Genomic DNA, 25,726 nt, shown 5'->3' on the forward strand with positions numbered 1-25,726 from the left:
TCATTGGTTAAGAGTTTTAGAAAACTGTTTCTGGGTTTGGTTTTTATTTGTTCTATTAACTTTGCTGTTGAGTTATGTGATTTTTGTCAATAATTCTACAAAAATATAATGTAAAGAGACTTAAAAACGCCAGGTCATACATTTCCTGTACTTTTCCAATGATAGTAAGTCATTATTTATTTTTTCAAAGGAACCAAACATTCATCTCTAACTTCAGTATGTTTGACTCTTCTGTAATTGCACTGATTTACAATACACTTTTAACAAGGATGTGTTCCACAACTATTCTCTGAAGAACATTTAAAGAATTTCCTCTGTGAAATTATGGCACAAAACAAGACTCAATATTCTGCTTTGAAATTTATTTGTGAAAGTGTCCAGTGCAAGAAAAGGAGCATGAACAGCAAATGATGTTGAGCTGCTCGACTCAATCACTTAGTAGCTGGCCATTGTGGCCTCCAGCCTGTCGTTGAAGATGCAGACCTGAAGAAGAAGAAGAATCAGAGTTAGATCAGCTCATCAGTGTCTCACTGTGGATTAAATATCTTTCTCTTTGGAAAGTTACCTTGGTGTAGACACCAGGATTACCCATCTCAGCACATCCGTAGCCCCAGGACACAACACCCTGCAGCTCACCGTTGCACAAAACGGGGCCACCGGAGTCACCCTGACACAAGCGGAAGATTAAGAGGATTCAATTCATTATGTAATTCCAAGTATACATATAGTCGTTCTGCCTGACCATTATATTTCACACCTGGCAAGAGTCCTTTCCTCCCTCCAGGTATCCAGCGTAGAACAAGGAATCGGTGATCATGCCAGGGTAGGCGGTATCACAGTCGCTGAAAGACAGGATGGGGATGTCCAGGCACTGCAGCTTGTCACCATTAGCGGCTGGAGAACAAGACAGACCTAGAAGGAGTTGCACTGCAGACATTGAGAGAACAATGCAGGAATATTACTCACTGGAGCTCATGGTGTCGCCCCATCCAGAGACTGCACATGGTGCCAGCTGGGGCACAGCTGCTGGGCAGAGCCACAGTCTTCAAGTACTGGTTGAGGGTGGCGGACTTGCTCAGCTTGATCAGCATGATGTCGTTGTTGATGTCCCAGGAGTCGTAGTTGGGGTGGCGGATGACACGGGAGAAGCTGATATACTGCTTGGATCCCTCATTGAAATGAATGTGGTGCTCGCCCATACGCACCTCCACGCGGCTGCAAAGGAGAGAGATGTTTGTTTTGATCTTGACACTCATGATGCTGTGTAAACACAATGATTCCTGCATGAAAAACGTTGTCTTCGTAGCATCAAGGAGAAACTTATGACTTGTAGCAGTGAGCAGCAGACACAACCAAGTTCTCGTTGACCAGGGAGCCTCCACAGAAGTGGTAGCCAGAGTTCAGAGACACCTGATGGGCCGGGGAATAAGCTTACCAAGCCTATTGATTTAGCAGCTGAAATGTCATCTCATCTTATGTCCCTCATAAGTTTCCTTGTAGACTGTTGTAACGGAAAGAAGCAACTGGAACGCACACTCGGATATAATTTAATTATACATTTTTATAAACTGAATTTTTATTTATTTATATTATTGATTTCACTTAAATGGCTTTGCTTGTATGTGAGTTGTATTTCATGAATATTTATTTAAAATAAAGTTTATGTGTAACTGAACACTTTCATCTTTTCGCCTTTTCTTAAACAAATATATCTTATTGGACATATTTTACTCATATTTATCAAAAATAAAATCCATATTATTCAGGCTCTTATGCAGATTTGTGACTATTCTCTAAAACAAATTGTTTATTTTGACAATAAGTTAGTTGATTGGTGTTTCAAACCATCGCTTCTCAGACTTCAATACAGCGATATTCGTGGTATTAACCCAGCTTTATCAGATTCCTACCAGTCTATAACCCGGATTCAGACCTGGATTTATTGTTTAAAGAGTAAACATCACGTTTTCTTCATCAGTACTGAGAATGCACTTTCATCGAGTCATGATGGAGGTCGAGGAGTTAAAAACTCATTCAGTTTTATTCTCACTTTGAAGTTGATCTGATGTAAGCCCTGGTACAAGTACCTCAAAGTAAAAATGTAGAATATGGCCAAAATGGCCTCTAAATGCTAAATAGCAGGCTTCCTGTTGCGTTTTTGAAAATTGCACCTATAGACTTTTTGTTTTATCTGTGCCTGTCAGTGCTCGGGCCCTAATAATCCTTACAATTTCAGGCACTGTTGTCAGTGCCTGTCAGTGCTCAGGCCCTAATAAAGTCCAATAATCCCTTTCTTGTTGCTCTGCTTTCGGTCTCCACCAACTCTTCCGGAAAATATATGGCACCATAGCTGCTCAATGCATCACTGTGGTCACCAGTTTGTTTTTCTGTGTGTCTGTTTGCTTCTTTTACTCAAGACAGCAGCGTTTTGTGACCAGAAACAATGTTAAGAGAGTGCTGAGAGCAACCAAACCGGAAAACCTGTGGTCTCAACAGAAAAACTGTACCTACCTTGCTATTTATTTATTTATTCAATAAATATCAACTTCAGTTCTGTCTTTGAGAAAACACACATTTTCTTGATTAAAGTGCAGTGACCGGACACTTGCAACACAGGGGTATTTATCCTAAAACAAGGAAAACTCCAATAAGACCCATGGAATTCTCAATTTCCCCCTGGAAAGAAAATAGAACCCTAGCTGCAAAATGAGCTACTGTTTGTTAAATGTTTGTCTTTATGCAACAGCAGCCAGGACACGGATACAGCTGCCTGATACCCAGAAGCATGACATATGTAAAACAATATTCTGCATGTTCATGTCCAGATTGTACAGTGGAACCAGATGTTAGGTTTAGAAGCTACAGAGCGGAGCAGGACTGGGAGCCTCTGACCCGACCAAAGCTTCAGTTACAGGCTACTATGATGTGTACATCAGTAGAGAGAAAGGTCTAACAACAACACACTCTTTCCAGTGTTTTCCTTTTTTCTATCTACTGTCTCTCCCAGTATTGAGGATTAAATCCATGTGGGAAAGGAAATAAACAGGAGGCCGCACACTGGTGGTGAACTTGTAATGAAAACCGATCAGCCACAACATTTGAACAGGCTGTGGTAGCGACTGGTTCGCCGTGACATTTCAGTGTTGCTGCATGGGAAATGGGTTCCACTTTCTAAGAAAGAGGGACAGTGTTCACAGTTGTCAAATGCATGTGTCAATCCTTGTCTGGACTCAAAGGGCAGCGTGCTTCTACAGGCTGTGTAACTGATAAAAGGCGAAGCGGCCTGGAACAATGACCCTGGCAGCTGACCCCTCACCGTGAACATGGCAGAAACCCAAGGGTTGAAAGTTTTAAAGCTTAAAAAAAAAAATTACCCTCTCACTACATTAGATATTCGTTACTGTTCAAGTAGCGAATGTGTTCAATCCTCTGGAATTTCCTTTTTATGCTTTCTTATTCTTCTACACCTTCTTTCAGAGGGAGACTGTATTTTTTTTACTTTAACTCCCTCTAGCTAATTAGCTTGTAGCTTCTGAGATTAGAACAGGTACAAAGTATTAAAATGTCTTACGTAGCTGTATAAGTATGAATACAATAATATAATTATATTATTAAACCCTAAGTCTGTGAAACTAGTTTTATTGTTTGTACTTCAAGTGCATTTAGCTGCTATGTGTGCTGAGGTAAAACCACACCTTGCTTAACCTTTACTTTTAGTGATCTAGTCTGCTCATTGTCTTCACCACTGCTGCTACAATAACACAGTTACATACACAAAAATATTGCTCTCCAACAACAGTTTGAGTTGTGTCTTTCTTCTGGTCTATGAGACAATCTATGCTAAGTTTATTGGGGAAAAAAGGAGGTGAACTTGGTATTGATGTTTTCATTCTCATTTGATTTTCCAGCTTCAGGGTTATTGTTTGCTGTTACTTTGCCCAAATTGACCTTGGAGCAATCCCATATTTTACCTTAAAGTCTTATAATAAGATTTAAGACAAAAATTGGAATAGTTAAAAAAATACCTGTTATTTTTTTGGTAGGGTGTGAGGTTTGTACATATCGTACAGACATATATAGAATATAAATTATACATGTATATAATTATATAGAAATCTGCCAAAAAAGCAGGTTTATGTTTCTTTGGCATTTTTACAGAACAAAAGACATTTTACAAATGCTCGACAGTTACAAGGGTGAGACTGTTTTTATTCTCATAAAGAAATCGATCGTAGTGTATATATATTTTTTTCTATAAATATAAAGGTTCTCTTCATAGCAAATGCAAAGGAAATTACTTCAAAGCCATGACTATTGTAGAGCCGTCAACACAATGAAAGGATTATTATAAATCGGAAGCACCATGTGGAAGAGCATTTGACAAGAACACAAGTCATGATGTGTGTGTGAGCTGAGCTGCACTGACAGCAGCTGCTCTGCATTTCAGCACAAGGCTTCCTTTCTCCTGCAGTGGAAGACATGCAAGCTGCTGGCTGCTCTTCAGTCCCACAGTGCAGACACACAGCCACGCTCACTGGGATCATATTACTCTGCATGCACCTCGACCCAAGTCGCCTCGCAGCAATAACTGACATATTCACCCTCCAGGTTAGGGTCATATTCTGGAAAAATAAAACAACAATTCAAAAACATGTATTGTTACAAACATTGGTGATATGTGCAGGACCGACAACCTCTCCTATGATCAGCTTGAGAGCCATATTCACAATGCCATGTATCCGTCTGGACACCCCCTAAGAAAATTCTATTACTTCTAATGACCGTTTTATAAGTAGATTATCTAAACAAAATAAAAGAAACATGCAGATGCATTTACAGCTCAGTAACTGACAACATGATCTAAAGTCATCTCTTGTCACATAAAGCAATACCAGTGGTTTCTTTTCTTAACTGATTTACCCTGACCCCAAAGTTATCTATCTAGTTGCCATTCCAAAAAGCTATTTTTTTCTTCTGCGCCCGAAAATATTTCATAACTCTACTGTGATTAGTTCTGGATTGTCCCTGGCAGTAGTCAAAATGTTTGCAGATGACAGTTATGCATCATTTACAGCACCTGCAGTTACAGCTTCAAAGAGACGTCAATAGTTTTCACTGACACATTTCATCTGATGAAGTCTCGCTCATTTTCATTAATAAATCTGCAAATTTACTTAATTTATCATTTACTATGCTTGAATCCTGACACAAATGCTCACTGAAAGGCCCGAGGTTGTGTATTGAAGTAGTTTTTTTTGGTGCACTGACAATCTAAGGGCCCAGATTATTCAGCTCATGAGGTCCAAAGCAGGAGCAGACAATTCTCACATAGGAGAAACCAGAACCTGCAGATGTTTGGAGGTTTTGCTTGAGAAATTACTGAAATAATGAATACATTTTCAAAAAATAGTCTCAATTTATTTACCGCTGATTTAAATTGTACACTGATTAACCTATTTTTGCTCACACTACTTATTTGAATGCAAGAAATGTAGTTCTCAGTGCTGTGGTTTAATAGAAAATTAAAAAAAAATTTAAACAAACTGTAAAATGCTCAAAGGGTGTCCAATGATTTTACATAGCACTGAATGCAGAAAATGGTACAAGTTATACATGTGGTTAAACACACAGATGTCTTACGCTTTGTTTGTTTTCCAGTTTTGTATTTTAAGAACTCAAATTGCCACTGAAGTGGATTTTCTAAATTCACTAAACACAAATACACACTGTGCTAATGCTGTTTGAAACACTGTTGTTAAGGAGCACCGTGTGTTTGCATGTTTTAGACCATCGCTTTCATAACAGCTGACATCACAGTATTTTTATGTTTTCCTTCCTTTCAGAAAGCCCCTGGTTCCTGCTCCTGTCATCGCAGTAAATCAATCAAATGGTCACCTTAAACGTGTGAAGCTTGTTTCCTATTTTTGTCAAAGTTGTGTTATTGTTGTGTCCTAATGCAGCTTATTTTCAGTTTGGTTTGATTTGACACATGCACTTTAATGCAACAACACAATTTTGAATGAAATAGAGCTCAGCCATGATAAACAGATTTTCATATCTGACTGAAAAAGCTGTTTCCAGGACAGCGGGAAAAACGCAATGAAAATCGCAATTAAAAAAGACACAATCGAAAGGATTAAAACATGCAACAACACTGGTCTGGTCCTTCAATCTGTCATGAATACCTGTGTTTTATTTGGATAGGAATGTTTGAACCGTCGCGACCTGAGCTACAGGCCACAACCATCTGTCACAACGACTCACATTCACAACCTGGGCACAGTCGCTTGTCCCAGCCTGCTGACATGTCCCTCCAGACCCAGACAACTGCAGCTCAAACGCACAACAGACACACTGCAGCTGGTTAATCAGGGTGAAGGATGAGGAGGCAGCCACGAGGAAGCACTTGGGTTTCACGGGACTCTGCTCAGAATAGACCCCACTGCTCACAGGCAGCTCTCTGATCAAAGACGCAAACACTCGACGTGAAGTGCTCCCAGTAGTGTCCACAGTGAGTCCGTGAAAAAAAAAAAAAAATGTATTCTTCGAAAAAGAAAGAATCGTAAAAATCTTTAAATACAAATATATACTTACAAAAATCTCACAAATGCATATGTACATTTAAAAAAAACATACAGAGTGTCTCATAGACAATTCAGATGGAAATAATAAAGAGGATTATCATTCAGTTTGTCAGTCTGTGTGCGGTGGCCCCACATTACACTGTGGTCTCACCCTGTTTACTGTTGGCCAGTCTTGTGTAAAACCTCCTCCAGGAGTTGAGTGTTTTGCCGGACCAAATCCAAAATCCGGACGTGATACCCACGATGAGTGTCATGAGATACTTTATCATGAAGACAGTGAAGTCCGGGCTCATGTTGGGGTGGTTCTGGACCGGACAGGGCACAGCGTACGTCTTACACGTCTGGCTGATCCACGTCCTCTCCCACTGCTCCCGGAAGGCCTGCTCGTAGAAATTGCAGGCGATGACGATGGTGGCGGGCACGGTGTACAGCACGCTGAAGATCCCTATCCGCACCATCAGCTTCTCCAGCTTCTCCGTCTTGGTGCCGTCGTGCTTCATGATGGTCCGGATGCGGAACAGGGACACAAAGCCCGCCAAGAGGAAGGAGGTTCCGATGAACAGGTAAACAAACAGCGGTGCCAGGACGAAGCCCCGCTGGGCGTCCACACTGTTGATGCCCACAAAGCAGACCCCACTCAACACATCTCCATCTACCTGCCCAACAGCCAGGATGGTAATAGTCTTGATGGCGGGCACGGCCCAGGCTGCCAGGTGGAAGTACTGAGAGTTAGCCTCAATGGCTTCATGGCCCCACTTCATCCCGGCTGCCAGGAACCAGGTGAGGGCCAAGATGACCCACCAGATTGAGCTGGCCATGCTGAAGAAGTACAGCATCATGAAGAGGATGGTGCAGCCCTCCTTCTTAGTCCCCTGCACCACAGTCCGTATGTCGTTATCAAATCTGTCATTGCAAACCACCTTGTCCTCCAGTAAAAACCCAGTGATGTAGGCGATGGACACCATGGTGTAACACCCCGAGAGGAAGACGATCGGCCGCTCGGGGTAGCTGAAGCGCTTCATGTCCACCAGGTAGGTCAGCACGGTGAATAAGGTGGAAGCGCAGCAGAGCACCGACCAGATGCCGATCCAGATTTTGGCGAATTTGAGCTCCTCCTCGCTGAAGTACATCATCCCGTGGGATCTCTTTGGCTCGCACGGGGCCCCGCAGTTCTCCTGCCCGAGGAAGCGGTAGTTCAGATAGGGGGGCACCTGGAGCGAGGCCGGGCACCTGAACTGACCGCTCATGGGGCCTGTCTGCGGGTTGTCGGTGGGGTAGGGAGCGGGGGGCTCCGGCTCGGTGCGGTCCGACATGTTCTGGCCGACGCACAGCTCCCCGGCGCCGTGCACCGGGAAGGACTCGCACGCCAGGCTGTCGGGCCACTGGAAGCCGAACTTGTTCATGAGCGCCTCGCAGCCCTGGCGCGCCCGCTCGCACAGAGAGCGGCACGGCGGCAGCGCCTGCTCGAGCACCGTGCACACGGGCGCGTACATGGAGCAGAGGAAGAACTTGAGGTCCGGGGAGCACTGCACCTTCACCAGCGGGTAGAACTGGTGCACCTCCAGCCCCGCGTCCTCCTGGTTGGTGTGACCCAGCAGGTTTGGCATGATCGTCTCGTTGTACGCGATGTCCGTGCACAGCGGAATGGAGATGGGCTGACAAAACCCGTGCTCCGGGATCGACATGCCCCGGTCCCCGTACTGCGCGTTCACCCGGAACATCCCCGCGTTCAGGAACAGCACACAGCACGACAGCGTGAGGAGCGCACGCAGGGGTCTGTTGCGCACCATGTTGACGCGCGTGTCCACCGCCGCACTTTGTGTTTGTTGCTGAACTAAGTTGCGTTATCACAGCGGGCTACTTCCCGAATGCTCTTTGTTGGCGTTTCTGTGCAGCGTAAAACAAAAACAAAAAGCCGCTTCTCCCACCGGGTGTCCGGCAGTCCTCCTCCCGCCGGCTCCTTCTCAGCCTGGCGGACGAGACGACAGGAAATATAAAAATCCACAGGTTTTAATCACAAACGCAGAAATCAACAAAAACAGCCCATATTCCTCCAGGAAAGGAGTCTCCAGTGTGTGCGCGACGCAGCGTCGGTCTGCTGTTCCAACCTGTTCTGAGCTGCCTCACTGCGCCTCACCGCGCTCACACTCACATCCCTGCAGCCGCGCTTCCGCTCAGCGCTTTCGAAATAAAAGTCCAGTACACACAACTGCAGTGCACAGCTTGGGAAAGACTCAAATAGGCCACTTACAGTATGAGATGCATGTGACATTTGCTCTAGCTGTGTTTGTGTATCATTTAATATCAAACAACCACACAAACACATTTGTTATGTGAGGCACTTTGTTACCTTGTTTAGATAAGTGCTATACAAATAAGGTTATTATTATTATTATTATTATTATTATTATCAACTTTCTATCTATCTATCTATCTATCTATCTATCTATCTATCTATCTATCTATCTATCTATCTATCTATACTTTATAATTTCTTTAGATTTCAGGCCCTTTTAAGAAGCGCCTGGTTCCAGATCAATTCAACACGGTCAATAAATCAATTGGCCACTTTGCACGTCTGAACTTACTTTGGTCAAAATAGTTTTTATGTGTGTGGGAAATTGCAAACTAAATGTGTGTTTTTCTTTGAGTTAGTTTTAAAATTACATGTGCATTTTCAAAGGAACAACACAAATTTAAACAACAGAAACATCTCTAGTAGAAATGCATACATCCGAAGGATTAAAATATGCAAAAGCACCGGTCCTCCAATCAATCAATCAATCAATATACGTGTGATGGACATTGTGGGCAGATCTTTCAGATCATACTAAATAAAACCTATTCCAGAAAATAATCAAAAATAGACAATCGCCTGGGTCAAACTGCATAAACACTTGTCCTTTAAACTGTCATGATGATCTGTGTTTCATTTGTCCCAGACTGCTGACATGTCCCTCCAGACCACAACAACTGCAGCTCAAACGCACAACAGACACACTGCAGCTGGTTAATCAGGGTGAAGGATGAGGAGGCAGCCACGAGGAAGCACTTGGGTTTCACGGGACTCTGCTCAGAATAGACCCCACTGCTCACTGATCAAGGACGTGTGTGTGTGTGTGTTTGTTTGGGTGTGTGTGTGTTTACCATGTGTGAATATGTAGTGAGAAAGAAAAATTAGACAATTTTTTAAGCATCATGATGGAATGAAATTAAGAATGAAAAACACATCCAGAACCACAAATAAAAAAGGAAATTTCATAAAATATAAAAAACCTAAAAAATTTTGATTATTGGTTATTGAAGATTTTTAATGAAGAACTGTGATAATGATAATAAATGATTTCAATATGTAGTCTGATGATGAACATGTGAATACCCCGTTAACTTCACTGACAACTTCCTGTTTACATCTGTCTCAGTGCGAGTAGCTTTACAGCTCTCTCTCTCTCTCTCTCTCTCTCTCTCTCTCTCTCTCTCTCTCTCTCTCTCTCTCTCTCTCTCTCTCTCTCTCTCTCTCTCTCTCTCTCTCTCTCTCTCTCTCTCTCTCTCTCTCTCTCTCTCTCTCTCTCTCTCTCTCTCTCATCTCTTTCCCAGTAGGACCTAACAGATGGGGGTTAGGGAGGGTCTACAGTTTCCCTGATGTTTGCCTGAATTGCAGAGGTTCATTTCAGTTCACCTCTGCACTGTTATTAGCAAAGCGCTGCAGAGCCAGTGAAAGTACCTGACCAGTATTATTCCTGCTTCACTACCCATCATGTATACTTCTTTCTCACTGCTCATTTCCATTTTTAAAACATGAATTCCATGCTATAATTAAATATAAGCTTGTTTGTCATGGATTCCAAATGTTGATACTTTAGTTTCTCTCATGAGCATAAAAGATGTTTTTGAAGTCAAATATTTTTTGGTTTCAGAATTCAAACTTAAAAAGTAAAGATTTGTCCTATTATTTTGAGACATTAACTGATTTCGGTAACCTGTTATCAAAAACACTCAGACGATTTAACAAGACATTTAACCTCTGAACTAAATTTGACAGATTAAAGACAATGATCATCACCAAGGTAACTTCTGTACAACAAGAGAAGTGTGCTGATGGATAATCCAACATAGTTATGGGTAGCTATAAACCATTATTAAATAATTAGTTTTCCAATGAACTGTGCTATTATCACTATTTTTTAATATGAACAGTTTATTGTTCCTGCCTAAGAATCAGTCATTTCAGGTTGAGAACAGCCCTTTCACAGTGTTGTTGTCGCTCTCACATCTGTCACATTGTACGAATTGTGTCTTTATTGGACGATTCCATTGGACTGACATAACTTCCTTGACTCTTTACTATTTTTTTTTTTCACAGCCAGTGTTTGTGATAAATCAAACATAGACAACGTATACAAAATCGGGTAAAATGTATTTAAGACCACATGTTGTACTTGCTATATTTTCTCTCTTCTCTATACTGCAGTGTTTGTGTATTGGCTCATCTTTGGTAAAAATAAAATAAAATAAAGTTTTAGGTAAACAACGTGTTTTGCTCACAGCCACCTTTAAGATAGTCTATTCTGCTAATGTCTGTCTATGTCTAGTTGTGTTTTAATGGAACAGTTCATCTCCTCAAAGCGTTCATTCACAAACTGAAAACTACTCTCCTGAAATCAAGAATGTATGATTCATTGTTAGCCTGTGTGCATAGCATGTTTCATGTCTTTTCCAAGAACCATTTAAGGCATAACTTCCTGTAATCAGCCCTTGCACAGAGAATGTTTATTACTGCGCAAAGAGAAATCAGCTGAAGGTGGAAAAATACATAAACTGTGTAATGCAGACAAGATGAGAGCAATGCATTCCAGCTGGAGCCGGTCTGTCTGTTATCAGGAGGGAAGAGGCAAGTAGCACAAAATGAACATTGACAAAGAAACGTTAGAACTTTAATTAATATGACGTCAGACATGCCTCATTGATTTGTAATGCATTATGTTAATTGTTACCTGCAGGACCATAGCACACTTTGGCATAGGGCTTATATCACAGAGGCATAGAGCGCCAGTCTACTGACTTTACCTCCCACCTACATGTTGCATTAGCTTCTTGTGAGTAAATTCTTCCATTGTTTAGATACGAGAAACCTGGCGAATATGACACGTAAACCAAACACTGTTGAATGAAACACACTTTTCAGCTCTAATCTCGGCTGTGTAAACAAACCATGTGCCTTTGTGATCTGAATGAGGTGTGCACATTTAGTTGAAACTGTTGTATCCTTATTTGTTTTATTAATTGTGTATTTATTCAATTTTCTTTGTCTTTGACTAACCGTTACTGCTGCTCCAGTTCTTCTGACTGGTTTGTCCCAAAAAAAGGTGGCAGAGATTTCTTTGTATGTAGCAAGTTTCTGTCTCATCTGTTTCTCATCTTTTAGGTCAGTTGTTTGAGTTAATGTCCGGTTTTTGTTTGCAGTAGTTTTGACTGGAGGTCGGTGGTTGTCCTTCAATGGGCCCAGGTCTCTACTTAATATGCTTATTTTTTCATTACTTTGTTTTTTGATATTCTTGGGAAAATATATTCCCTCTTTTGAAAAGTAAACCTGTGCTTGTTTCTCCTTTGACTGCCTGGCTCATGCAACGTCATATGAGATGGTGGGTTAACACTCCCACGTATGCCACTTGTAAGTGGAACCCAGACAAGTAAGCTCACAGAGTTGATAGTACTTACTCTTCTAGTTCTAAGTTGTACCTTGAGAAGAGCCGAGGTCCATCCCTGAGCAATATTATGTTGTAGGACCAGACTTTTGTCATATACATTTTTAATATGAGGAATATAAAGTTCTCAAAATGCAGAAGTTCTGACCCTATTATACTTCATTTATCACTATGCCATGAACATTTATTTGCAAACTTAAAACCAATTTGATGCTGAAATAGAAAGCTTTCCATACCAACATAAGTAAAAAAAATAAGTCTGAAATGAACTTGTAATAAAGAAACAGGAACATGCAGAGAATGCAAGCCTTGTCTTTTCAAATGGTTCCAGGTACAGCTGGACAGATGTTGGCAAAATCTTACATTCAGTGTGAAGCTGAAGCAGCAGAGGAAAGTGAAGAGGCGGTGGACTAGTGGCAAAAAAACTTGTAGACTATGGGCAGATAATTGGGAAGACATCAGACTGGAAGGTCTCTGGTTCGACTCCACGGAGTAACAACAAAAAACGTAACTGGACGGAGTAACAACAAAAAACGAACCTGGATGGACAACAATTGGATCTGTCCAAAAATCCAAGAGGAGTCTCCCTACCCCAGTGTCTAGTGCCCCTGAGCAAGGCACCTTACTTCCCCAACGTCTGCTCCCCGGGTGTTGTACATTGCTGCCCACTGCTCTGTGTGTCCTGCACCAGATGGGCTAATAGCAGAGGACAAATTTCCCTCAATTGCAATAGTGTGTCTGTGCATGTATTTGGGATAAATAAATGTCTATTGTATCTCTTTTATCTTGTAAACGTGTCAGTCGAGGGGTCTGACCTGACTGAAAAATGAGGCTGCAAGTAAAAAAAAAGTGAAAAATGTACGGACAAAAACCTTATCTAATTTAAGTGGAGAAAAAATATGAATGTGTTCATTCCACAGTTAGGAGGCTGAGGTAACATTTTTATTTAAAATGTATCGAATAAAACAGCTGTTCTGTTTTTTTATATATTTACGTAGGTCCTACACCGAGGTTGTGTCGCTTTAAATGTTGATGACGCAAATAATTGTGGGGCAACATTTTCTCCTTTTCTTTCATAAAGGATGGTCCGGTGTTTGCTAAGCTAAAGGTGCCTGCCACAGTAACCTTGTTTTTTGCCATTAAACCAAAAACAGTGGATTTGGACGGGTGCTGAAATTTGCGCTGCCTACTTAAGACCATGAGCCTAGATTATTAAAATAGAATTAGAGTTTTTAACTGGATATATATAGTATATATTACAACCTCTGGCAATATACTGTAGAAAACAGAGAGGCAAAAAGTCAGCGCTCCACTGAAGCATCTGAATCATATAATCAATTTTATTTCAGGTAAAACAACATTAAACAACATTTACAGAAGGACATTACATCTTCCATAATAACATTACATACAGGTTGTACCAAATAAATGCAACAGCTATTCTACTGTATAATATATTGTTTCAATTGATGAAGTGACTGATGACACTTCTGTTTTCCAAACCACATGTCAAAATGGTGAATTTGTCAGTGCAGCATACAAGAAGAAAAATAAAACGTGAGAGAAGCCTTGTTGAAACATAAATTCTTTGATCAGCACAGCGAGGGATGCAGGCTGGATGTTTCTCAACCGACGCCCCTTCTATCCACATGATAAAGAATGCCAAAAATATCATATATTTATATTCATCATATACGTAGATCCATATACGACTTCTCTTTGATAGCAGTAAGAGGACATTTGCCACCCTGTATACAAACATGATGGAAGCATCTGTGTTTCACTTCATACACAGTGTGTCACTGCTTCTTCAATCTCCACCTTTGACATTTGTATTGATTTTCTAATGTCTCTTCTCACAGTGCTAAATGTGCAATGTCACACAGTCTTTCCCTTCGTTGGACGTTATATGAAATACATGAGGAACATTCAAGGTTGGACCGAGAGCCTTCAGGAACTCGGCCCACTCAGGAATCCAAAGTTTTACAGACTTTAAAGACTGCAGGCCGACAGAGCTCCACAGAAGTTGGGGTGGTTGTGGGGGACAGGCGCAAGTGTGTGTGTGTGGGGTGGGGGGGTTAGTGGGGTAAATTATTATTTAGCTGCTAATACTGTCAGCAATCCCTTAATGCCACGCAAGGCTGGGTACAGTCCGATGGTATTTAGTGTGTACTGTCATGCCACTTTACTGGCGTTAACCGCCACCTCGCCTGCGCTCTTTTTTGGGGGGGGGGCGCTGCACAATCACAGCCTGGCGACGACACTGGAAAGCCACGAGATAAGTTAGAGAACAGCATTTCTACAAGCTTTCCTCAATCTGTGCTAACGGTTCAAAACCGGGTAGAATATTAACATTTGTAAGAGGGGCTGGTTGACTCTGCCTAAGGCAAAGCAAGTGTGCATATGTGTTGTATATACAGTGGGTTTCAAATTATTGAGGCCAGAAAAAAAGTGTATATATTTAATTTGATCAATAAGGGCAATGGAAGTGCTTTAAATTGACATACAGGCTGGAACTTAAGGGCTAATTTATCTTCAAAGTGCATTTTCAAAACACTATTGGGTAGAGGTTATCCCTTAATTATAAATGTTTGCCCCAAAGCTGCGGCTCTCTGTGGTCAGAAAAAGCAAGACTGGCCCACATTTATGATGATGTGCTTTAAACTCCAATTGTATATCTTTGCTTTTCCTACTTTAAAAGATAAGTTACTCAGGATAAGAGTTAGGATAGAGGAAACAGTCCACAGTCCTTGTTCTGTGACAAATGCATTCAAAAGATTAGTCAAATTTAATATTCAGTGAAAATGTTTCCATGCAATGGTTTTTGGAAAATCAGCACAACCAGGGCTGCAACCAGATTAAGAACAGTTGGTGGTAACAGTTCTCCAGTGCGGTGCCGTTTATTCCATCCCAAACTCTGGAAAAGCATGAGGAAAGTATGATGGAAATATGACATTTATGTTTCTTTCATGTAGTAATTTAGTTACTGTGTGCCACTCAGATGTAACCCAATAAGCAGTAGCATGAGAATTTCAAATCAAATCAAGTTATTTAAGGACACCACAGGGCACAGAAGAAACAAAAGACGTCTTAGATTTGAGCCTCGACCCACTTATCACGTTTTTCAAAGCTAATATGACAGCCTGCTGCCAGGCCCTGCAACAGAACAACCTGGGCAATCCATCACAGCAGCTAATAAAATCCAATTCAACCTAAACACAGGTGAGTAACAATTGGCTGCTGAAGCCTCATCTGAGCTACAGCTGAACTTTGGAATGTATTTTTGAGCAGCTCTCGCCTTGTAGGTTTTGACAACATCTCTATATCACAGAAGAAGAGGGATGAAATTATGTGATGTTTCGAGACGGATGAGTTAAAATCGGAAACCTATCCATTAAATGTGACAACTTGCAAAACAAATACCAGCTGGAGGGGGAGTTGTGGGGGTGGTAGAGGGGCTGCAGGGTTATACTGTACTGTAGCTAAAAGGACAATGTAGGTGAAGGTAGTTTATCCAAGCAGGCAAGACATCTATATTATAATAGTGTGTGTTTGTGTGTGTGCGTGCATGCGTACACACATGTGTATTTAAAAGGCCATGGAGTGACATGACAAGTATCAACAGTTTCCAATGCTCCATTTGCAGCCTCATCTCACCGGCTAACCAGCAGTGTCGGGCCAATATTGGTGTTTCAGTCAATATCAATCGGATTGATAAAGAGGAAGCCATTGAATTGATAGTACTTCACAATTATTACCATATGTCTAAGCTGTAATATTCAGATATATTCACACAAAACAGCAAAAGAAAGATCAAAAACAGTATAAACATCTTTGCAGATGACACTAGGTTATACCTTCATTGTAGCGTCATAAAAAGTTTAAAAACACTGAGAAGATGTATGATGTTGAGGGGCACACATAGGAGGGGGAGGGGGGGGGGGGGGGGGGGGGGGACCCTGCATGGGAACACATGTTGGCGATGGAGTGACTGATCAAAGTTACTCACCGCCGCAATAACTCATACTGCACATACACACCACCGTACAGGAATCACCTCTGCCATTCATCATAAAAGAAAAGCACCAGTTCAATATAACATGTGACTCATGAGCTGGATGCAGGGTTGGGGTTATTGACATAGATCATCCGTTTCTGATAGAATATTGCAGATCTTTTGATGGTATCAACGAAAGTGAAGGGGAGGATTGTCTTGGGCCAAATCAAACAACAGCCTATTGCCTTGGTGTTTTACATTTTGTACATTAGCTCATTTACATGGATGGAAGCACCAATGCTTTGCTATTGCCCATGTTTAATACACTCACGAGGACACACACTCTCACACACACACACACACACACGTCTCTATCAGACGCACACACTTGCGGCTGTTGTCCATTACGGTATTGCGTCTATAGCCTTTATTCTTACATATACAGGTTGGTGCAGTCCCTGGTATGTGTGCACCATCAACATCTCCTGGAGTTGGAGTGGCTTTTCGTTTGCAACACAAAACTCAAATCAGCCAGCTGTGGTTCCATCATGGAGGTCCGCAGGAAATTGTGTTACTAATGTTTTTCCTACAAGCAGGTTCTCACTTGTGTCCTTCGATTCTGATCAATTGAGATAACATTTTAGTACCGGTGTCAAATCGGATTCACAAACGTTTTAATCTGAGTGATACTATAATGATGATCTGACAAAAGCCGATAATATTCACCCATGTCTTGACGGCTGGCTCAACCAAGTTCTACATTTACAGCTGCTTTCAGGTTCCAAACAACCATGGACCTCCAATATGGCTGCCAGAGGATGTGTCCAACCCGCTGAGAGCCCTCCACTATTATTGTCTTATTATTAGCTTTTCCACTCACTAAAGATAAGATTAGAAAACGGAAAACCAACCAATTTGTCTTTCAATCTATGCATCTTATTTTCAAGATGCCGTTTTGCTCATATGCATGTCTCTGATATGTGTTTGTCGTGTTATGTGTCCTGGCAGAGCAGTTTAATGGTGAGGAGATGAAACAATATTAAAACTGTCCATTGTATAGTTTCTCGATGAGTATATCATACGTACAAATATACATTCTTAAATAGGAGGCTAGTTACAAACACAAAACACAATATGTACCAATAGTAAAGACCTTTCGCTTATACTGTGACAATGATATATGATTCATTGGAGCCTTATAAAAAGTAAACAAAATTTGCAAATAATAAACTGAAATCGTAAGTACCGTTCATAATGCAATAATGCATTCATATCTTCTCAATTTTCTTTCTCTCTCAGTGTCTCTTTCTTTCTCTCTCTCGCACACACACACACACACACACACACATACAAACACACACACACACACACACACACACACACCCACACCCACACACACACACACAAATTGTGAAGGTAATAAATAAAGAGAACTGGGGCTCTTTCATTCATCTGGATCCTCAATCTCAGCATCTTCAGGTCTTTTTAAACCGGCAGCCTGAAACACAGAAAAGAGAGAAACCCAGGGTGTTATTAGAACATTTGACATAGTAAAAAGTACAAGGAAGTAGTGCACGCTGGAAATCAGCAGTTAACTCCAAGGTTTTGGTTTGTTAGTGAGACAAAAATAAGGTTTTATGATGCACTGGCTGATTAGACAGTTTTACCCCTGATTTCTGACGGTCTGTCTCATGACTGATGTTGTCTCATGACAGATTCAGCAGACTTATGCACTTCAAATTTTTTTTTTAACTCAGGCTAAACTTTTGCTTGGCCACTGGTCTCTCATGTTCCTGTCAGAAGTTGAAGCCGAGACCAGATGATGGAGAAATACAATATTTTGTGTTTTATTTTTAATTGCTTGAAGATTCAGTCATGAAAGGTAACTAATTTCTTTCTTTCTGTCTGTGGGGTTGCTGTTTTCAGTAAAAGCACAAAGAGAAGCTTCAAACCATAGACTGGAGAATTGCAAGAAAGTGGAAGATGACCAAGAGTAAGTTGAATATGAGGAGGAGGAGTAGGAGGGGGAGGAGGGGGAGGAGGAGGAGGAGGAGAAGGGGGATTAAAAGATTGAAAGGGAAAGACTTGGGGATGTCGAGCAAGAGGGAGTAGAGGACTGGGAGGTGGAGAGAGTACAACACAGAAGAACAAGGGGAGGCGTGAGCAGAGAAAGAGGAGGAGTAAAGGATGAAGGAAGGAACTGTGGATTGATAAATAATGCATTCCCCTGTCAGGTCCCTTTCCACCCTGACTTTTCTGTTTGCTGCTTCTCATTCTCTTGCTCTCTCTTCCTCTGGTTCTCTCTCTCTCTCTCTGTGTTGTTTGCCCAGGCTTGGGAAGTCAGTTCCCAGTGGAAACAGGCCTGTATATGCTGAGAGTCTCAAGTGTTGGATGAGCACCATGTTAATCTGCTGCTTCCGTAGCTATCTGACTCCAGAACTTACAGTATGTGTCTGTGTGTCCATCCATGTACACGTGTCTCTACGCTCTCACAGTAAATGCAGGGAACATTAACACCCTTGTAAATGTCTGAAGGTCGGGACTGGACAGGTGTTTGGGGATCATGCCACAGTTTAATTAAGGCTGTTGGCTGGTCAGAGAAAGAAGGAGACAGGTTAAGGGCAGAATTTTGTATGTATTTTAGATTATTTTTAATCTACGACAAGAATATAATTAAGACTTTGTTTTGCAAGTCAAGAGAAAGTCCGACATCAAGGATCCGGCCCGAGTTACGACTGGAGTTTCAACTACAAGTGATTATTCATTTTTGCCGGTGCTTCAAAGTGTATTTGGTTTATATTGTACAGTGAAATATCCTCTATATAGAAGGTATATTCTTTTAGCATTGCAGTAACCTGAATGATTCCTTACACTCTTTTTTTCTCGGGGCAGGACAACATTAACTTCACTTAATATAATTTTATAAAACCTCTCATAGGAACTCAGCTGTCAGATTGAATGCCATTGAAGCAGAGTAGTAGTGTCCTCTGTGTAAGAATGACAGGTGTCATCTCCTAAATCCACTGTCATAGACTCGATAAGACAACGCACATTTCATTGTTTTATAAGGGATCTGGTGTAACAGATGTACGCATCCACTCGCTTGAGCTCAAAGAGCGCTGAATATTTTGTGTGTGTGTGTGTGTGTTTGTGTGTCAGGGCGTTCCACTTGGAAAGCAGATGGAGCTGGTGGGTGGGTTTTGTGGGGAGGACTTAGCAGGCGTGGCCAGCTGCTGGCTGTCCTTTGAAAGAAGCACCCTCCCCCTCAACGGTGAAATCCCTAAATTGCTCTGTGTTGAAAAAAGCAACAATAAAGAAAGATAAAATTACTAATAAAAGTAATAATTTACCAAATATATTTCTGAAAGTAGTGTTATTCTGACTTTTTGCTCAATTTTTTCGCCCCAACACGAAGTTAGAGTCCCACCAACTACTTTTATATCTGAAAAATGTATTTATATTTTTTTTTGTATTTGATTAATTTAGGATGCATTTTAGCTTGAAGAACACAAAGCAATTACTTAAGCAGCATCAGCACTAGTCTTCATGCTGATGCTGTATGTCATGTTTTTATTTAGATTATTTTACCATTTATATTAACATTATTGGATGTCCGAGGTAAACATATATGGGAACGATTTTTCTACTTCTATTTATAAAACCCGTGTTTGAGTCTTCCAGTTCCTCTCCATCACTACTGTCTTTTTCTTTGGATTTTTTAATCCTGCACTTTCTCTTTTATATGGGAATGGGATGTGTGAGTGAATCTTATGTTCCTGAATTTATTGTTCATTTGAATATTTGATCGTTTGGCCACGAATCATGGAACATTGATTAGCCCACTAACATGCAAACAACACTTTAAGTTACTGTTATGTGCCATCAAACTACTTTTTAGTATATCGACAACAATTATTTGGTTGAAATGTATGGATTTATTGTTTTTTTCTATCCACTCAATAAATGTGTTAAAAAATAAGCAACTGATTCTTTACATGTCATGTCCTTTATAACATCAGTGCAACCACACACATCTATGAACAGCTTTGAAACAAAGTCAAGTCTCCTTCTCGTTTGGCTTTTTCTTGCAAAACACGGCCCAGTGGGAGTAGTAGGTGGGCAGGAATTTAATAAAGTAAATCTCTGGAAGTTGACCTGCAGGTCAGTGCATCATTGCAATGACTTGTTCCTGCTCTAAATCAAAAGTTTCTTTTGATACCATGAACTTCAAGAACAGGTCATAGTGAAATTCTGCTGTCCACAATACTCATCTTCTTTTTTCTTCTGCCCCCCCCCCCCACCCCCTATTATTCATCATGTCTTTTTTTAAGCAGGCACTCAAATGCACAACTTTCCCTGATTTCTGATTTATTAAAGAGCTATCGCTAACAGGGACCTTTTGATAAGCCCCAGATGGGCAGCATAAAATCCGCAGACGGTGGATCAGTAACATGGTTACTGTTGATTTTCTGGAGCAACTTGTTTAAAAAATATATAAAAGAAGAAATCATGCAAATGTTAAATCCAGTCTCAGGCATTTGTAGCATGGCTTTACTATGTTTGCCTGACTGATTAAAGACCGAATCTCTCTACATCCCGACCATTCAGGGTCAGAGGTCATGACTGGGGTCGGAGGTCTGACCGCTGTCCCTGCAGGGAGGTCCCCTTTTGTCTGATCTTGTTTAATGAACTAAGTCAGGCTGCCCTTAAATATCCCTCATGGAAAACCCTGAACTGGGAATTGATGGTTCAATAAGCTGCTCTCTGACACCTCTTTGTGTAAGGATGTGCGTGTGGAACTGATGGTGAATAGGGCTTCATTTAGGATTTGATGTGGGTGATTACACATTTAGAATTTGGAATGATTGCAACATAAAGATACTTTTCCATATGTTAAATCTGAACTTTCTGGAACTTCAGTTTATAAATGTTTCCAGTGATGTTTAGAAGAATGTGAGCAGGTCTGTGCTGAGCTGCTTCATGCACAACAAATAAAACTCCACTGTCTCCACAGTATATTTATAGTAAACACAATCAGGGAGGGAGACACAGTAAATGCTTCTGTTGACAGAGAACAGGCGAGAATGTTCAGTGGTCAGTGCACATGGTCGGTATAAATCAAGACAAATGTGTTTGATTAGTAGAAACCTCACTGACACATAGGCCACTTATTTAACAAGGAAAGGACCTTTTTTGCTCTGGTGTCTCGGGTGATCAGGAGTAAAGACAACACAGTGGAACACAGACAGGCCTGGTTCTGAGGATCTGCTGCAGTACTGAACCTGGTCATTGTGCAGAGCCCAGCTGCCGGTCTACACTGAGCTGCAGCAACAAACAAATAATTAAGACAATTAAGAGACATAAGGACCAAACAGTCGACGTTAAAACTGCTTTCAGACCTGCTACGGGCTTTCTCCACCTGTCACCCTAGTGTAGAGTCTGCAGAAAGTCTGTAGAATCCGATGTGAGCGCACAGAAGGGGATCCCTGCTGGTTTTGAATGTGAGCGAGTTGATGACACTTCTCACACACGACAGATGCAAAAATGAATAAAAAAAAGGAGAGATAAATATCTCCAGATGAAAAAGAGGAGCCATACAAATTGAGGTCTAATTGCAAAGAAAGTCCGGACCCGATTCTCCAGAGAGCCTCCGCAGGACATGTCTGCAAATGGCTTAAGATTTCTTCTTTTGAACTTTCACCGACACATCACCCTACACCTTGTGTGCCATTCAAAAAATGTCCACTCTCTACATCGGACGCGTTAAACGACTGGCCGATGCCCCCAGAGACTAATTCATCATCAGACAACAGCCACTGGGCTCAGAGATTGACCAATTATACTACTAACTATGAAATAATCTGGTCAAGCAATAAATTGATGTGGAAGGTTAACTGAGATATAAAAAGTCTAAAAGCCCACAACAAATGGATGAACAGAAGCAGACAGATGCCTTCGGGTTACTCCTGATTTCGCCGTAGTAAGACAAAGCAGAATGAACAGGAGGGCTTATGGTGAAGTAGAGTGCTGGGCAGCACCTCAGGGGCCTCCTGCTACATGAACAACAGATTCCACAGAGGCTCTGCCCGTTGAGCCACACTTTGCTTCTTTAGCTGGGAAAGTTGTTTTAGCTCCATGCTCATGGCTTACAGCGCTAACAAACCAAAGTGGATAGGAGTACAAATCAAAGTCCTCCCCCTGTGTCTGTGCCTCCGTGTTCCAGACCCAGTTGGTAGGAAAAAAGGGAAAATGAACACTCAGCTCACACAGCTTGCAGACTTGCCAGTTCTCTCTGCTCTAACACAAACACTTTCTTCTTGGTTTCTCTTGCCTAAGTTGTCTGGGCCAACGTGACTGAATATTAGCCTTTAAAGTATGCATAGACACAACGCACGCACACGCACACGCACACACACACACACACACACACACACACACACACACACACACACACACACACAAACACACAGACACACAGACACACAGGTTTGTACCATAGACAGCCTACTCTACAGTTTGCTGCACATTCATGTGTTTCCTATTACCCTGTGTCCTGGCAGCACACTCTCTCTTCCATTTCTCCAGAATCAGCAGTTAATAACTGGGATCACATCACCGAACAAATTCTGCACCGACACTGAATCCCTGCACATTCACAACTATACGTTCAAGATTCAAACACTAGTTAACAAGTGGTAGATCCAGAGAGCCTCTCTGCTCAGACAGCTGCCCTTTGAGCACATTACGGAACATTGTGGGGACTTTCTACTGAGATGGTACAAATGATGAAGGGCATCCAGTGAAAGATTTGAAAGTAGCATCAGTGTGTTTTTCCTGCAGAATCCCATTTGTAATGCTGGTTGGTTGGAAGAGGTTTTCAAATGGAAGGTAGACCACAATGGCAAATTAAACCCAGGATAATGTTATTTGACACTGTGACCCATTTAAAATGCATGGTAAGTTCCTATGTCCCTTAAAGTGCTGTTAAAGCAAAATCACCACCATTCCACAGCTTAGCTTGTGTGGTGCTGTGGTCATGAGTGTGTACTGAGGGTCAGAGAATGCCCTGAGTGGAAACTGCAAACATACACATATCCTGGGGTTTGCCAGGTTCCCATTCCATCAAGCCTTGTTTGGGGGGTCATGTTTTTCTTGTCTGGGGCCTGGATGACTTTCCCTATACAGGAGTTTACGTGAGGTGATGGAAACAGTGAGAGGAGGGCGGAGGACGCAGATCGGAATGTGACAGGGGAAGGAAAATAAAGGGGTAAGAGCTGGGTGAGTTCATTTGTCACATAAGAGGCAAGTATGGGTGATAGATGTTAAAGCAGAGAAAAGCAGCAGATAATTTGTCGAAGTCGAGATTGTATGAGAAGCCAGGGTCTGGTATATACAGCAGAGGTCTCACTGTTACTGCCTCTCATGCTGTATACCCGTATATGTACATAGTATACATTAAATATTTGTATACACAGTCACTGTTCAATGGAAAATTACAAATTGGGTTCATTTTTGAGGAAAAGTGGAAAAATGTGCCCTTAGGAAATGTCATCTGATGACAGTTCCGCAGTTAAACTTAGAATGTGTTCATATAGGAGACGTATAGCCTCAGCATGTTAGTGGTATTCAGGAAAGTGGAAGCACATTGATAAAGCTGGAGCTTTTGCTCTACTAACAAATGGCCGTTAAAGGAAACTGTGGTGGTCAGGTCACTATTGGGCAGAAGAAGAAAAACCTCCAGATGAAAGATAAGACAAAGCAAAAACCTCACACGACTACAAATGATGCAGGTTTATCTGACATGGGAGTGTTGGTGAACCATTTCACAGTCCAGCATGATGCACAAAGATGGTCTATGTGGGAGAGTCATCATAAGTAAACCTTATCGACGACCTGTGAATCTGCAAAGTAACATCTGGATAAGGTGTATTGGTGCCGTGGACAGATTGAAAGATGGAAATTCACGAGATTTCTCACTACAATCACCAAAATGATGTTTGGAGTTTGAAAGTTCACATTTGATGATGATCCTTGTAACACTCTTAAGACTAAAAAAGAAAACCCTAAAGAAGTTAATAATAAAAAGATGTAGGCCGTCAAACACTGCTTTTGGAGCCAAACTAGGATGAAAACCTAAAGTAAAGAAACGGAGAGGGGTATTTACAGATGGTAAAATGGAGGGCGTGTAGACAGAAACTTTTTACTGTGGCCCTAATGCAGAGAACAAATAACCCTGCTTTGTGTATTTGATCTTGGAGATGTTCCTCTGGTGCATTGCTCGGCACGGGGACACTTGTCTCTGCAGGGGAGGTATTTTCAATCGGCCTGTAAATCAGCCTCAGTACAATTCAGGTTTAATGAATGGTAAGGGCTTATGTTTCAGGTCTGAGTCCCGGCAGGCTGCGGGGTCTATAGTGACTGTTATCTGAGCAGAGGAGCCAGTATATGGTGCATGTAGAGCTGATGTCCTCTTACAGCCTGGGTGTGTTCGACTTCCCTTTAAGACCATGTTGACAATACAAAGAGTCTCAGTCAGCCGACACCACCCCCCCCTTCCATTACCCCCCCCCCCCAAATATACGCTCCATCAGCAGCCAACTGATAATTTTAACTTCTTTATTAACATTAATAAATCATATGTCTCTTGTCAAAGCTTGTTAAAAACAGGTTATATTGTCTGTATGTTTACATCTTGACTGTTGGAATTAAAAAAGAACATAAGTTTATTGCATTTTCATCACATATTTTCAGTTCACAAGAATCACTGGCACACAGGGCAATGACTCTATATTGTGATAACTGAAGAATTGAACTGTGCTATTTACTAGTTATTAGTTAGTAATTACATGAATATTTGTTGAGTCCCTTCTGCTATAAGATGCGCCTGATTGCAGGCCTTTGGCAGCTATTGGGTAGAACAAAGCCCTCTGGAAACTTGGCTTGGTTACACGTTAGGGTGTTTCATTCGAGGGCAGTTAGTTTTGTTGAGCCAGCTGAGCGTTTGCCAAGCTTGTAGTCAAAGGCTCCATTAAATTCATCACCACTCCCATGACAGATTCAGTAGCTGTTTCAGGCTGTCGGAGCAAAAATCTGCATCTTTCTGCGTTTCACGCAACTGTGCCAAGAACAACAGTCCCGCTACAGCAGCCCCTGGAGGCTGCAATGTTCATCACACCGCACAAGATTAAACAGTTGGACAAAGTCAGCAACCACTGATGATTAATCTATAGCCTTACCATTAGTTTTGATAAACTAAATAAACCAATAATAAAAAATGTAAAGGTTTGTCCTTGCAATTAAAACATTTCATCCTCTTCTGCTTACAAATCTGTTAATTAAATTGTATCTCAACCTCTTTTTGACATTTTTCCTCTTGTTACTTGAAATATTGGCCTTTTGTTGGATACATGATTAGAAAACAATGGATTTCAACCTCTGGC

The 25,726-nt window shown here is 41.5% G+C and overlaps 2 protein-coding genes and 1 pseudogene across 3 annotated transcripts in view; all 3 read right to left on the minus strand.

Moving 5' to 3' along the window:
• Positions 1-377: 377 nt before the first annotated feature.
• On the minus strand, positions 378-1,746 carry LOC128449453 (trypsin-1-like; annotated as a pseudogene).
• Positions 1,747-4,183: 2,437 nt separating this feature from the next.
• Positions 4,184-8,698, minus strand: LOC128449452 (frizzled-1-like). The gene has a single exon (XM_053432627.1). It carries the CDS (start codon positions 8,372-8,374, stop codon positions 6,719-6,721), a length of 1,656 nt encoding a protein of 551 aa, XP_053288602.1. The 5' UTR covers positions 8,375-8,698; the 3' UTR covers positions 4,184-6,718.
• A 7,532-nt stretch (positions 8,699-16,230) lies between these two features.
• Positions 16,231-25,726, minus strand: part of cdk14 (cyclin-dependent kinase 14) — a 155,248-nt gene continuing 145,752 nt past the window's right edge. For both annotated transcript variants that reach the window (XM_053432855.1, XM_053432856.1), the window contains one exon: positions 16,231-17,784. The gene's annotated coding sequence lies outside the window, so the exon portion shown is untranslated. The remainder of the gene's footprint in view (positions 17,785-25,726) is intronic.

This window comes from Pleuronectes platessa, chromosome 10 (assembly GCF_947347685.1).
Source record: "Pleuronectes platessa chromosome 10, fPlePla1.1, whole genome shotgun sequence".
In the NCBI taxonomy this organism is placed as follows: Eukaryota; Metazoa; Chordata; class Actinopteri; order Pleuronectiformes; family Pleuronectidae; genus Pleuronectes; species Pleuronectes platessa.